Source organism: Procambarus clarkii, chromosome 16, assembly GCF_040958095.1.
Source record: "Procambarus clarkii isolate CNS0578487 chromosome 16, FALCON_Pclarkii_2.0, whole genome shotgun sequence".
Classification (NCBI taxonomy): domain Eukaryota; kingdom Metazoa; phylum Arthropoda; class Malacostraca; order Decapoda; family Cambaridae; genus Procambarus; species Procambarus clarkii.
Window position 1 is genome coordinate 24,382,275 of NC_091165.1, and position 16,336 is coordinate 24,398,610.

The 16,336-nt window shown below is 35.8% G+C and overlaps 1 protein-coding gene across 2 annotated transcripts; it reads right to left on the bottom strand.

Moving 5' to 3' along the window:
- Positions 1 to 2,858: 2,858 nt before the first annotated feature.
- Positions 2,859 to 15,731, bottom strand: LOC123760047 (Solute carrier family 35 member B1 homolog meigo). Of its 2 annotated transcripts, XM_045745448.2 has the most exons (9): positions 15,387 to 15,731; positions 14,074 to 14,171; positions 12,036 to 12,166; positions 10,169 to 10,277; positions 9,385 to 9,470; positions 6,730 to 6,856; positions 6,377 to 6,483; positions 5,498 to 5,651; positions 2,859 to 3,530 (listed from the first exon to the last, which is right to left on the bottom strand). In XM_045745448.2, exons 1-9 carry the CDS (start codon positions 15,488 to 15,490, stop codon positions 3,457 to 3,459), a joined length of 990 nt encoding a protein of 329 aa, XP_045601404.1. In that variant the 5' UTR covers positions 15,491 to 15,731; the 3' UTR covers positions 2,859 to 3,456. The 2 variants fall into 2 exon arrangements, with proteins under 2 accessions (XP_045601404.1, XP_045601405.1); XM_045745449.2 differs by lacking the exon at positions 14,074 to 14,171 and having other exon boundaries at positions 15,387 to 15,524.
- Positions 15,732 to 16,336: the final 605 nt, after the last annotated feature.

Below are 16,336 nucleotides of genomic sequence, written 5' to 3' on the forward strand. Positions count from 1 at the left end.
GAGTGATACCACAGAGTACTGGGAAGATGGGACACCATGAGCATAGGTCTCATCCTGTAACTACACTTAGGTGACAACACTTAGGTGATTACCAGTTCAACTCTGAGCATTATAGCTTAAACCTTGTCATGCATTGTTAATATATTACAGGCTGCCCTTAATTAAATACAGTGCATGAAGCTGCCATAGGTAGATTACATATGGCAGATAAACTGTCTTTTTTTTCCACATTTATGTAGAACAAGTACAATGGTAGCATTATTGAACTTAATTCTCGGTTGTTAGTGTAAAAATGCCCAATATTTTAATGTAAAGCTAGTTAAAACAACTTGCAAAAATAAAGAATACAAAAAAGAATTCTTCCAATAATCACAGACAGCATGCTTTTGAAAGCTGACCAATGGGCTGAACCTTACACTTACCTGTATTTGATGCCTAAATCAATCACATATATTGCATGTCATTATATACATTTGCCATATTTTGTGCAATTTATAATAGTCACAAGGCAAATGATGCCAGTTTCCAGGAATGGTTTTCTTTTCCACTCACGTAAAGTTAGCCTGTTAGGCTTATTTAAGTTCCCCCTATCCAATGATTGACCATTCCCAGTATGCAACCTACAAGTCCACTAACTCCCAAGTACCCATTTACTGTTAGGTGAACAATAGCATTGGGTGCAAGTTAACATCTCCCAGTATTTTGCTCAGTCTAGGAATTGAAGCGAGGACCAATCAATTGTTAGCCGAGAGTAGGTTAATTCCTTCATTACAGGTCACCCATCATTTATTTAATCATTAACATTATAATGAAATTAAATTTTTGATTAATACAAACTCCAATAGCCACAACTAAGAAAAATAACACTCAAGCAAGAATGAATGTATATGCCTTACCTTTTGTAAGCTATATATTAACTAAAAACAATATAATTTGATGTCAATATATTAATACACAGCTAATCATGTACTACAAATAACTAAAATGTATACTACACAAGACAACATGACATTATAATGAAAATGAAAAAGCCAATAAATTTGACAATTCTGATGAGATCCATAAACATTGTTAACAGCAATAAAAGTTTGCCAATAATACATACCGCATTCTCTTCTTAGAACATTTGATTAAAAGCACTATACAGTAACCAATACTGTGATTATGTCTAAATACAGTATATATTCCTTATTGAATAGATTTATATCATGAGTGAATAGCAATCATTAGCATCATTGCCCCATTTGCATGGGACAGAGGAGGCATTTCTCTAGTGTGTTTCAGCTTCAAGGATTTTAGAGTGAGGGAAATGAGAAACTTGGATGTGGGTGGACCTTAGCCAACTATACGAGAAGAACCACTATTACGATGGAAGGGGATAGGTGGTGGTTGGGTAGCATTAAGTAAGAGATTAAAAAATCAACAGATTGAAGGGCCATGATATGACTAGTGACAGTGGGGGTATAATGGTGCTAATCTGAAAAGATGGGGAACTGAAGGTTAATTGTCACACATGATGATCATATACAAGACAAGGAAAAATAAAGATTTTTATAGTTTATTTTTCTTTGCTTCTGAATAGGAAATACTCTCAAATTTCAAGAGAAGAATTGACTGTTCATCCCAAAAGTGCAAATGAGTTTTAGTTAACACACTAAACTGAACGCTTAATAGTACAGTATTTTAATTTAATACACACAGAAGCAAGAGCAGACCGAGCTACAAAGCTGTTACACCACGGCCATATATTCAATTGGTAGAATACTGATGCCGAGATGAAAAATTCCCGACCAAAATGGCCATTGTATCCACGAATTACTGCCAGTGGAAGGACGTATCCATGAAAGTGACTTACAATATCCAGTTCTTTGTTTTCCTCATGGGATGCAGGGGGGCCAGAAAGAAGTACAGTATATACAAAAAGAGCCTCACTTTTTATCTTGCTCTTGATATAGCTGTCCCAAAATGCAAAAAGAATTAGGAAATCAGAAAATATTGAGGCCAAAAAATGTAATAAAATCCTTGGACCTCCCAAGAACACATTAATGCATGAAAAGTCAAGGTATTAGCGAGTGTGTGTGGGGATTCCAGGGATGCGGATTCGATCATGTGGCCTCAATAGTTTTGAAGACACCATATTCTTGTGATTTCACTCTACGATTAGTAAATATTTGTCTTAAGATCACCAACATAATATACATTTTATAATTAATTCACAACAGAAAAAAAAAACTATTTACTATCATACCTGTACATGATTAAGCTCATTTCTAACTAGAAACTTTACTATAGGAATTTTAGCCTACTTATTGGTGGTTCAGGGAATTTCTACCTTTGAAGGTGAAATTCTTCACCTGACACTGAAACACTGATCAAGCCCCTTGATGCGATTCCTCATTTAGATAAAGTACCTGAAGTTATTGGCATAGCCATAGAGGATCAAACCCACAAATAACCTCTTAATTCAAGTATCAAATCTCAAAGGTAGTGGGAAAAAGAAAAGCTGAATTTTAAGTAAACTATTAAAGAGAATCACCACTTCCTCAATTAAAAACTAATGGGAAATATCTGTTGCATAGGAATATACTGTATATATTCCTCAGTACTTATAAAGTTAAATTACTTTTGTACTGATAAAACCTTTGAGTTGCATTCTGACGAGAGGATTTAAAATATTTCACAAACCAAAAAATGTAACATTCATATTGTGCTGAACACACATGACAAAACACATGCTACTTTCACTGAAGCAGATTAAATATAGGATCTCTAATTTTTTTGTGATTTTTCCACTATGCTCTTATTTTGCCATGTTCCATTATTTTACAAATTAGTAAGGACAAAAATACAATAAAACGTTCTGATTAATGTGTTTTAATTTTAATATTAAGTGGTAAACAGATCACAAAATAGTTTACCTTAGAGTAAGCAGAGGATGCAATAGGATGAGGGAATGGTATAACAGCAAAATTTACAGTTTTCACAAAATAAATGCATCTCTTTCATAAAGTAATTCTCATCCCTTACACAAACATATTTTACTGTAACAAATTCTATCCTCGCTTATCTAGCAATGGTATGACAATGCATTTTGAAGGTAACACCAGTCTAAACCAAGCCTTTACAAAACACATTTCACTCTGAAGAACTGCTTCAGGTCTGAACAAATGTCTTCTAGTGAAACATTGCAACATTGTAATAAGAGTGAAGTTCTTGACTAGCGCTTCCTTCACTGCACTGGTCAGCAGCACCTGCCACGTTGTCAAAGACCTTACTTTTTTTTTTAAGAAAATCGTTATCATTCATGCCTTCCTTTTTAACACACTACTTCCATACCTCATACCTTCTTCATAGCAATTCTTCTTCTTTTTTTCCTAAAGGAGCAAGAAGATCCTATAGACATCATACTACATGTAATATCAGTGTACAGCAGTCTACACATCTTCATTTTATTTCTCACTCTTTACTCGCCTTCACTTCTACTAGAACTTTTTTGGGTGATTTTCCATAGACTGCATCTAAAGTAAGACCTGTGGGAGAGAACTGTATTTATGAAGAACAATATCATCACTACCTGGCTTATTAGTAACAAAAGCTAAATATTAAGCAAAAACTATTTTTAGCAACTACTTTACTGCAAAAACAAATTCTTAATGTTGTCAAAGTTGAGGGAATGTTCTTTACATGATTAACAGTCTCTATAGTACTACAGTGATTTGAAATAGATGTTGGACCTAATCAATATGCTAAGTATTGTATAACTCTGCCTTTTTTAGGAAAACTATTCAAAATATTAATTTTGGGCCTTAAATCTTTAGTCTTGGACATTAAAAGAGCACTACATACTTTGAAAAATATCTAAATTAGAAGTCAAATATTCTAGTTCACAAAGCACAGATTTCAATCAAGTTAAATATGTAATTTGGCACATGGTGCATAACACACGAGTCATTTTGTTGCACAAGTAAATTTAATGAACTGTTCAAATGCTTTTGCGTAAGTCACTCCACACCACTTGCCTACTAGGAGGGTAAAAAGCTCAATGATTTGCAAGAGAATGATATCTTGAAAATAATCAATCATTTATCGAAGAATAGCACATGAAGGATTTGGTGCAGCAACAATAAGAGGAAGAGGGGGAGAAGGGATAACAGAGGACCATGTGCTTTCCCAACTTCTGTTTTCTGGATATGCCCATTTCCCATTTTGTGTTTGTCTGAATACAAAAAGTCAGAAACAGGTGCAGTGAATGATCTGAATAAAATTATCCAGTCAGGTGGTTCGAATAATAATGTATGAGGAAGTTGCAAGATGAGCGCCTGCCAGGCCTTGTGGCGCAAGGGTGGAAGATGGTCCTAGTTTGTCCAGTGACCATGTTGGGCACCACTCTAGTGCTTTCTACCCTGTGATGCCACAGATTCATGGCCCAATGTCTTGATTTGTTATGGGACTGGAGTGTTTATTTCGTAATTTGATCGGATATACAGTACAGTATCGTTAAAATCTAGGAACATCCGTGCACCTTGCTGGCTCCAAATGTACCCATTCTGTTGGTGAAAACTTTAACAAGCAGGATTCGTAAAAGAGGTCAGTGAAGAAAGAAGAAAGCCAAAATAATTAAGAAGGTGAAGAGTCGAATCCCAAGGAGTGTTGTGCGCACTGAATATGGATAGCATTAAGAAGAGAACACTTTTTATATTATTAAGGTTCACGCTACCATCTTTGACTGTTTCTCTTCAAGTGAAAGTGATAAAACAATACGTAATAGAAAGGCAGTAAGTAAAGCAAAAGTGGAGTGTGCTGATAATGCAATGTGGCAGTTGTACAAGCATAAATGCAAAATGAAAAAGCCAGTGGCAGGCTGGCTGTTCATGGAAAAAGCACGCGAGTTTCGCCAATCTATGAAAATTCCTGGGCTTTGCCGATACAGTAATGGATGGCTCAGATGCTTTAAACTCCACCATGGCATTAGGTACATTACAGTACATGGTGAAAAGTGGTCTGCTGACCCTTCTGGTGCAGAAGAGTATTTAAGTAAAATTGCAGAAATAGTGCAGGAACAAAATTTATCTCTAGAGCAAATTTATAATGCTGATGAGACAGGTTTGTGCTGGAACATGTTAACGACAAACACAATGGCTCATAGTGAAGACAATCCTTTAGGTGGTTATAAGCTGAACAAACAATTTCTGTGTTGTGCTGTGCTAATACAGCTGGCATGCACAAATTGAAATTCCTTGTAACTGGGATTAGCAAAAACCCCAGTGCTTTAAGAGTCAACTAGGTGCCTCCCAGTGATTTATAAGATTTGATTTATATGAAATGAATATACCAATTTAAATCTACCTTCAATCAACACAAGGATCTATAAAAAGCACTTATTATGAAGCTCAACTTTACTATGAATGTTATTTCTAAGATTAGCTTTAATGACAAACCACTAAGTGAGAGCACCGTGAAGAAAAAAATTCTAAGTAATAATTATAACACAACTTGCCTGAAAATACAAAGGTTGTTCCAAGCCATTGTCGAGGAGAGAGAGTATTATTGAAGAGTATGACTGACCCCAGCACAGTGAAGAACTTGCGAGTCGTAGTCACAATTGAGCAAGGAAGAGGACCAAAATCGCTCACCATCAAAAATATGAAGAACTGCAAAGTAAAAAGGGTTATGAGGCTCAACACCTTCACTTCCACAAATACCGTACTTGCAACATTTATCAGAATAAGGCTATGCTAGATACCTACAAGGCAAAGCTTTCTTGTTGATTTCATGTGCTTAATCATGAATGCATTAGACCAAATTTAGGCTATTTAAATGCTATTACTCTGTAGATTATTCTTATCCAGTACTCTTCCTTTTATTAATCTGAGTTTATGGAAATTTCTCTTTACATGCTGGCAACTTCATACAACATTTAATATTCTTCAATGCATGCAAACCTTTCGTCATTTACCTAAATTACCAAAGGATCTACATACAGTAGATGCTTATCTTATTCTATTTTTAATATATGCTTTACTCTACTGTTCTTTCTGTATAAACGTCACCCTCAGATAATGAAATTCCTTTTACTACAGGCTTGACTCCATTCACATGGCAGACACTCCATTATTTTACACTGTACAATATACATATTCTTTAAGTATCTAACCACTCTACATAAATCCTGATTTAGTGAGCAAAACAGTGACACAGGACAAATGTAATATCAAATGTTAATATATATCCACAACAATTACTAAATATTGCTCAACTAGTTTTATATAAACATTTTTGGCACCAAACATTTGTCTGATGCCAAAAATGTTCCTTTCACATCCCACTCAGCCATTCTTAGGACTCCCCACAGGCTCTTGCTGGCATGTCAACTCACTTGACCAAGGGCACTGCAGATACTGAAGACAAGCATTTTTGTGAGAACCTCTGGATAACGCTGAGCAAAGTTGACAAAGGTGAAGATCTCGCCTGTCACCAGAAGAGCTGTTGAAAAGAGGTTGACATAGGTAAAAAAAAAGAAATGCATAAAGTTGTATATTTTACTATTAATAAATTAAATTCTTACTTGCATCTTATTTATTTATTTTATATTTTATTGTAAAGGTGAGAAGGGGAAATTGGAAATAAGAAGTGACAAGTGATCTTTTTGCCAAACAATATTAAAGTAATTAAAAAAGTCCACAATAGAAGGCAATTAATAAGCAAAGCCACAATAGAATGAGTACATACCTATTGCCAAGTATCCAATAGAGAACAGATTCATATTGAGCATCATATGGCCAGATTTGGTCTTTGACTCGGCAATCATGCGTTCTTGGACAGCTCCAGTCAGTCCGTCCATTGTCAATGACAATAACTAGGAAATAACAGCATTACTGTTATTACATACTGTACTATCTTTGATATGGTAATGCAAACAACCATTACACCAACATTCATCCATAAATAATTTATATTCACACAATAATTCAATGGAGCAATATAACCTTTAGCATAAACTAACCATAATCAGAACTTTTTAAGCAAAAAATTTAAAATTTGCATTAAGTTTTATAGATGAACAAACATTACTGAGAAACTTTACTAATATTCCACACCCCGGAATAACTAACTCCCAGGAAAAAATGTCACTAGTACAGCCTAGCTTATGATGACAATTCAATTTCTTTATTATGCACCCTATACCCATCCCGTGGGCGGTGGTGTAAAGGATTACAGAGGCACATAATCGGTTCAGAAACTGAACCCTCTAGTTCATTTAGCTAAGCAAATAACAATCTTTTGACACTAGTTACACAATTATTAGTGTTATACAGTATATACATGTACACATACATACATGTACATATACTGTACATACATATACATACACATACATATTTAATCACCTACACAAATACACACATCAATAATCTTTTATATCACAAGTGATTCAACAAGAGGCTCACAACAGTCACTATACAAGGCACTTTACATCTATGGACAGATGGATTATTATTATTATTATTTTATGTACCAGCTATGTATTTAACAGCTATGTGTACAACCAAGAGAATTAATTTAATTGTGTGTATAGCAAATAATTAGGCTAGGTGGAAGTGGTTTGCAAGGTAATTATGAGGACAAGTGCCAATCAGCATGACTATGTAGTACTGTACAGTACTCATGCGCTGCGAGGTTCTACTGTGGATGACAGTGTTTTAGTGGCGGTTTATCCATGATAATTTACATCATATTGTACTTTTTGTGAATCACACAGAAATCACATTAATGTGATACATACCAATAAGAAAATCTAATAGGGCTATGAGGTGGACGCGAACCTACGACCCCGGCATTGCCAGTCGCGTACTCTACCACTAGACCACCGCTGACTTGTTAAATCCGGTTGTATGACTTTGATAGTCATCGGTGGTCTAGTGGTAGAGTACATATTTTACCAGCATTTTTCATTTAAACCAGTATTTCTGGTTTAAAGTGGTAAATAACCCTGCAGTTTTCCGAAACATTACTAAAAAAAATACTTCTTATTAAGCTAAATATTACAGTAATATGAAGCTGACAAAACCTGTCTGGTATACAGGCAACAACCAACATTTTATATATACAATTTAGTACATGTCTGTCACCTGCTGGCAAAAGCCCAAAACACACTGCTCATCTCATGTTATCATCCACCCCACTACAAAACACTATGCATTTCCCTAGTATTATCCTTTTCATATAAAAAAAATTCTGCATATACAGTACATATATGCTATTGTCTCTTTAAGCATCATAATATGCTATTTAAACCAATTATTTGTATACTGTATGCCAAATTATGCATACTGGCTTTGCTTACATATATAGTAGTATTTTTTTTTTGGCCCTTTATCATTTTTTCTTTTCATTCCATATTTTTGTCCGTATACTGTAACACTATTATAGGCCCAATAGCTGTGAGGTATTTTTATATACTGTATTATAATTTTTTTTGGGGTAGTATATTTATGAATATATGGTTATATTTATGTTAACATTCTAGGGACAGGAAGCCTGAACAGTACTTTGGCTTATCGAAGTTACCCTAGGCCAAATGCTGACCATTCCGAGGATGCAACACACAATTATCTAACTCCCAGGTACCTGTTTACTGCAAGGTGATCAGAGGCCTCAGGTAAGATAAACTTGTCCAACTATCTGTCCTCTCTGAAATTGAGCCCAGGCCCCTCTGTTGTGAACTGACAATGTACCCCATTTTTTCTATCAAAGAAATAAGATTTTCCCACTTTTACTCTTGTCTGATAATTTGAAATAATAAATATGGGAATGTATTTAAAAATAGAGCATTTGAGCCCCAAAATAATCTCTGAAACTGTATGAAAAAGTAGACACAGAGGGTTAAAACTTTCAGGGGGTTACACTATCAAATATTTACAATAAGTACTATATATATAGTACAATTCTAAGACACTCCAAATATAAATTAACATCTTTAAACTTTGTGCTTATAAAAAATTGGAACTTACTAATATTCCAAAACTTCCTAGGAAATCATTTGCAACTAAGATTGCTGTGATTATCCTGTCATGATGCATGTGTGCAGAAATTTTGGAGCCATTGCACACACATAAAAATTGACAACTTTAAAATGTCCCTTTGAGTTTTGGTAATAAACACTGAAGCAAACGTATACTAAAAGTAAGAATATCTCATTCCCTCAAGTACACTTTTCTCTGAACAAACTATCACTATTGTACTGTTCTCTGAACCCACACCATAATTGCAAATTGTCCCTAAAACTTACCTCAACATCTTTGCTTCATCTTGAGATTTAGACGACTATATTTCAACATTCCCTCTTCATACAAGACAACAGACCATACAATATCCTCTACTTACCAGAAGAACCTCTCCAAGGCCAAGACCACCACCTGAAGATGCTGCTGCTGCTGCCTTGGAGTCCTTATAAATGAACATTGCCACCCCTAGGGGAAAAATACATCTTTTACCTAATAATTAAACCTCATAAATATACAGTACAATATTTACAAATAATGAAACAATATGTGAAACCATTAGATTGGAGAGAAAGATCGATTAGTCAAATATTAAAATTATATTGCAAGGGCGGATGGGTGGTGATAAAAATGGTAATATTGTAAAACAAATTTAGGTTATTATAAAATTAAACTTTAAAAATATAAAAATTAACATTCATAAAAAATGACAGCTACATTAAATATATTAACATACTCAAATATATTTATTTAATATACAAAACACTGAAGAAACTAAGAACATGCAAAAAGTGAGAAAGAACATTATCAGTAAAGATACTTTTAATGTTACAAGACAATAATCAATCTAGAATAAGAAAACTTGAGTCCAGTACTGGACTCGTGTGGTCTGCATACTAAATATGAAGTTCCTATATTAAATGACCAATACAGTAATATGATGAATTGCAAAATGAAAATAAATGCGAAAAATGTCACTAAGTTCAGATAATAAGAAACAGTACTTAAGTGATGTGTTAAAATGAAGGAGTAAATACAAAACAAAGAAATATATGTAATATATTAGGCAAGGGAGGAGAGCAATTGAAGAGTGCCAAGATATGCCATTACTGCAGGTAACAAGACTTTTGGCATTATAAGAGACTTCCAGTATTTACACAACTCACCTACAACAATCATGAAGATAAAGACATATTTCTTCCAGGTATAGCTCTTACGTCCCAAAATCACTCCCAGGACCATCACTGGAATTGGCTTACATGATTTTCCTACAACCTGGAATTATAAGAGTAAATAAAGAAATGAATACGTACAGTATTTTGAAATACAAAATATTGCATTTTTCTTTAGTGCACATGTAAACATTATTTTTGGAATCAAAGTCAAGGCAAAATCTAGTGTTATACAGCTAAAGCAAACATTAATCTGTAGTCTTATTTACTGAATTGTATTTTATGTTAATGCTGCATTTTTTTTACATTTAAGCCACATTCCCTGAACCAATAGAAAATTAGTGTTTATCTTAACTAATTTTAGTACAAATCTTATTTCACGATACAGCTAACCAGCTATATACCATTTTAAGACCCTAATGAAATTTTCATGGGATGGCGACGTTCCGACTTTTGACATGTCTTACGTGTCAAAAGTCGGAACTAAATTCAAGTCAAATCAACCCTGATTGTTGCCTGCAGTAGTTCATGCAAGTCACTGGCAGATATTGTTATTTTCTCCAAAGTTATCAGTTCCAATGGACAGTAATAGGCTATATTAGGGAAGGTTAAATTATATGTCAGGGAATTTGGTTTCCAATAATACTTTTTCAGTATCCAGTATTATGAGGTAGCACACAATACTGGCCAAGGGCTCGCTAGGCTCTTTAGACACTACAAGCTGATCTTTTTTTTAGATTCATCTACAATCTACACCTATTTACATCACAGGAATCTAGTACCACCCAAATTTAATGGCAACAGAGATCATATTTAGTACACTGGATTTAAATGATAAAATGGCTATTTAGGTTCATACTTAAAGAATAACAGAGCCATCACTGATCACATACTAACAAGTTTTTCCGAATGATTGTGGAGGGAGGGAAGGTTAATAAAAAATACATCATTTTATATAACTCGTCTTCAAATTTGGACATATGGAAGGCAGTTTAAGCTCAGGCCACAACTTGTTCTCCTAATAGAACGTCGCATTTTGACATGTATTCTACCAAGGCCAAAATTTGTCGTACTAGAAAATGGTAGCAGCTCACAGAATTGACACACTGACCTGTTTTCTGTTTTGGGTCCTCTGGTAGGTTATGATAAAGGGCACTTTAGTATGACAGTTTCTTGACATTGGGAAATCTTAAAACAGGCTGCAGGTCAAGCAGTGCATTTTTGGTTAACAAAAACTTACAACAAATGAGAACTACAAAACCCAAGTCTGTATACCTATATTATTTTGGTCACTTAAGAACTACTGAATGCACGACTATAATACACTGCACCCACACTGATTCTAAAGCAACTTTTGTTTATTCTATGGAATGTATAACAAATTAGATGTAGCAAACCAGAAGAAATAAGAACATCTTCAATACAAATAAATATGCATATTCAATGATTGAAAAGGAGCATTACAGCAGCAACCGTTCGCTTATGTACATGCAACGCCTGTAATACACACCACCCAGGTTATTCTGAAGCCCATTCACAGCACTCCTTTCCCTTACTTTCAACCTTGTATCAAACCATTGCTTTAGTTCTTTTCAAATTACCTTTTAATATTTGTACTCTTCAGAAATGTTATACTAAATAGAATTCAGTTACTATTGGCAATAATATTCAACAGTTAAAAAGACAAATTTTATATAAAAAAGTGATACTGTACATATTCATGAATACTTAAAGTGTTAAATTATAGAAACATTGAAAAAATATATACAGTACTGGTACTTACAAAATCAGATGATCTAACATGTTTGCAAGTAAAAATTATGAAAATTAAAAAGAACACATGAATGACTTAACAACTGACCTGCGTAGGGTAATTGATCCACTGTAGAGCCATATTTGAGGAGACCATGGCCAGCAGGTAAGTGAGAGCACTTGAGGCATAGTAGATACGACGGGTTGTATCCTCCCCCTGGTCGAGGACAAACTTCCCCACTTAAAACACACAGATGCACAGGAGGGCCAGGAGAGTCATGGTTATTATTAGAAATGATCACATTTAAAGTGGGTACACTTTAACAAAGTTTAGAGGGTTTTAGGGACCTTTACTTATTACTGGCATGACAATTGGTCTTAATTTGGTTAGCATTACTGATACATAATTAGGAAAGAGGATATGCATCTAAGGGATGGATTTCACAACTGCATTTCAACAATTTCAATCAATTATCCACTCTCAAATTTATAATTATACAGTGTATTATGATTCTTCTAAAGTACAGTACATTAAAATTTCCTTAAACTTGTACAGTAAAGCAATGTAATCAGCATATAACTGAAATGTTATATGTAATAAAATTCAGGGTTTTGAAAGGCATCCTATTTTTCTCCCAAGAACTTTGCCAAAAGTCCACCAGTGTTTTTATTTACAAGGTATCTGATGCATCCCTGCAACCCCAAGTTGACTAGTAGATTGAATATCTTTTATTACTATACTATACACAGTACACCCATATGAATTTTCCATACATTTCAGCATTGCAAAAAGAAAAAAGCTGAATCAAGCATGTAAATCAATAAATGTTAAGAAATATTACAACATGTGGAATATGCTTACAACATATGTTTTACAGTACAGTACATACAATGTTTTGATTTCTAAAGTTGCCTTCAAAATGAGAATATACCAACCAATGCTCCTCTGGAGAGGTGTGAGAGGTGACCTGCATCATAATAATAATTACAGCAGATATTTTTCAGTCAACTGAACATGATATTCCCCTATGCCAGGCCCATGTTAAACCTGCCCACTCTACATATTGTACAACATGGAAATACATGCACAAAGAAAGAGAGGCGAGAATGAGTGGGTGGCCAATTTTAAAGGTGATACTATTGTAGACTGACCCAAGGCCACACTTTTCTAGCAATGACATTCATAAACACTATTACATCCCATACCAGTTGCTTAACTTCCAGGTACCTTTTTATCACTAGGTAAACAGAGGTATCAGGTGAAAGGAAATGGTGCTAAAATGTCTTTTCCTACCACGAGAATCGAACTTAGGACCTTGTGGTTGTGAGCAGACAGAGTTGATTACTGTGCTACGCCACTTGGATATGCTTTATGAAGCAAAACTACTGACAGTTTAGGCAAGTGAAAAAGATACTACATTTGGAATATATATAGAGCAAAGAAATTAAAAACTTGGCAAGGTTGACAATGCAGATAGTGGTGGCAATAGATGGCAACATACTGTACAGTACCAATTGAAAATTCATTTGAAAAATTTATTGAGCTTGTATTTATAGTACACCTTGTTTCCTCCCCCTGGTCCTGTGTTTATTTCTTATACCCTTTACACAAATAGATCAAAGCAGCTAATATCATATGGTGCAGCAACAATGACAGGCCATACTGAACCAGGTAATGCCTAATGTGTATGAAAATGTAAAAGAATTATTATCATAAAATTTACAGTAACTAGTTCATCATGTAGTGCTAAGGGTATCACTAACCCTGGAATAACATAGATTTACGACAAAATGGAAGCAATCAAGCAAGACTATCAAATGAAGAAAAGAAATCAAACAGAAAATGACATTTAATGATACTATTATGAAAAAATCATGCAGTAGTTCCACAAATAGGCAGAATTGTAAGCATAGCAGTAAGACTTGCCAATCACCATTTACTAATTTTACAATCAAAGCAATTGTTTCTTCGCAGAGAAGCATCCTCTTTCCAAACATTGTATTCAAAGATAATATTTTCCTAGTGCATTATTTACAATAAATTTACATTAGCAAAAAATGTGAGAAAACACAATGTTAGGCAGGCACAATACTAAAGGATGGTTAATAAGTCATGCACGTTGCAGCAAAATCACAGTAGTACTTACTTATTTTTGCATATATAGCATTTATGATGCACTGGAAAAATACAAGGGCAAGGGAATACGTAAATTTTTCCTTTTCTTCACCATAACGTGTACGTGTACTGAAAGAAAATATGCCCTGAATAGCTGCTCCAATCTCTTAAATATTGGTAAAATTACTAACAATAAATAAACAGATTAATTATACCTTTTTCTAATCAAAATATATGCTAAAATTAACCAAACAATACTGTTCCACTATCCAAATCAGTTTTATTGCCAAGGCACATTAAAACTATTTAGTAACCATGGACAGACATTTCCATACAATTAGAGAAAGATATGTCTTAGATATGTCAACCCTTACTTAAACTACAGTATCTCATTAACAAAGATTACAATGGATTGTTTCATTAGGCTTTGTCTTTGATTGAAATCTACAAATCCCACAACCTAAGTTTTATGCACCCCGTCCTCCAAACGGCGACCACCCCCGGGTGTGACAGTCCGGCCAACGCCGACCACCCCTGGGTGTGACAACCCGGCCAACGGCGACCACCCCCGGGATTGACAGCCCAGCCAACAGCGACCAACCCCCGGGTGTGACAACCCGGCCAACGCCGACCACCCCCGGGATTGACAGCCCAGCCAACGGCGACCACCCCCCGGGTGTGACAACCCTGCCAACGGCGACCACCCCCGGGTGTGACACCCCGGCCAACGGTGACCACCCCCGGGTGTGAAACCCCGGCTAACGGCGACCACCCCCGGGTATGACACCCCGGGTATGACACCCCGGCCAACGGTGACCACCCCGGGTGTGACAACCCGGCCAACGGCGACCACCCCCGGGTGTGACAACCCGGCCAACGGCGACCACCCCCGGGTGTGACAACCCGACCAACACCATCCACCCCCGGGTGTGACAACCCGGCCAACACCATCCACCCCCGGGCGTGACAGCCCAGCCAATGCCGACCACCCCCGGGCATGACAGCCCAGCTAACGCTGACCATCCCCAGGTATGACAGCCTGGCCAATGACAACCACACCCAGGTGTGACAGACTCGGGTGGCACACCAATTATGACAACCCAGGTAACAATATTAACTTAGATTTTCTAAAATTAAACTGAATCTACTAAAATTATCCTCAGTGATAACCTGATCAGTGACGATCCAAACTAAACTGACATGTGATGACCCACCTAGGTGACACTCTGACCTTGCAGCCACAGTGATCTTGATAATGAGTTACATCAGTGTCATAAAACTTTGCATTACAGTAACATACTGTCCTTACTACGTGTATAAAGACAATTTATCGATTGAACTTACATTGATTCTTGCAACACCCCATAATAGAAATAGAGGAAGAAGATCCCTCCAGCATATATAAAGAACTTCGCTCGGTGGAATAGACTCTGGTTGCCTTCAGTCATGTCTGTGGCAAAGTTAAAGCTGGCGTTGCTCGAGTGATGGCAGGTGATGACGACGACCCTAGGATCGGAAACACCTCGGCTACCCTACGAATGATGGTTTTTCTTTTTTGTGATATGTGCAATTTGTTTAAAGGTTTTCTCCTGCCGGTGAGTGTGTGAGTGATAAAGGTGGGAGGCGCGGCACAGTTCTAGCGACCCGCTGTTGCGCCCTCCAGTCACCTTTGTTATAGACGACAGAATCTTCCATATATAAACAAAAGTTATAAAGAATTTAGTTCCTCCAACTCATCCGCGCGCCGGTTAGGAATCGCTTCTTGTTACCGACGTGGATATAGACGTGCTCTACTCTGATTTGTTGATCCTAAGTGCTGGCGTTATTTATAATAATAATAATAATAATATTTTATTTAGGGAAAAGTACCTACATAGATGCAATTACAAACATTCTGATTGATTTATTGATAGAGCTAGTACATGCAATACCTAAAGCTACAAGTACGCATAGTGTTTCGGGAAACAAAACGCCTGAAAACGGACATTTAAATAAAGAATTAAATTTTACAAGTAAATGCTTACGGGAAAATATAACAAATAGAATAAGACAACGTTCAAATTATAATAGTTATTGCTGATAGTAAAGTTAAAATGAAACAAAAACTTGCATTTCAATTTCAATTTCAAAACTTGCATGATGTGCAGCGAGATCGAGTGCCGGTGAGCGACAGTTTGTCGGAAAGGTTATTAGAAAATTATTGGTATTTCCGTATGTATTCTGAAATCATTGATCCGTTTGAGTGTAAGCTCTTAATACAGTCATCTAGTAGCATGTATAATAATGCACAATCA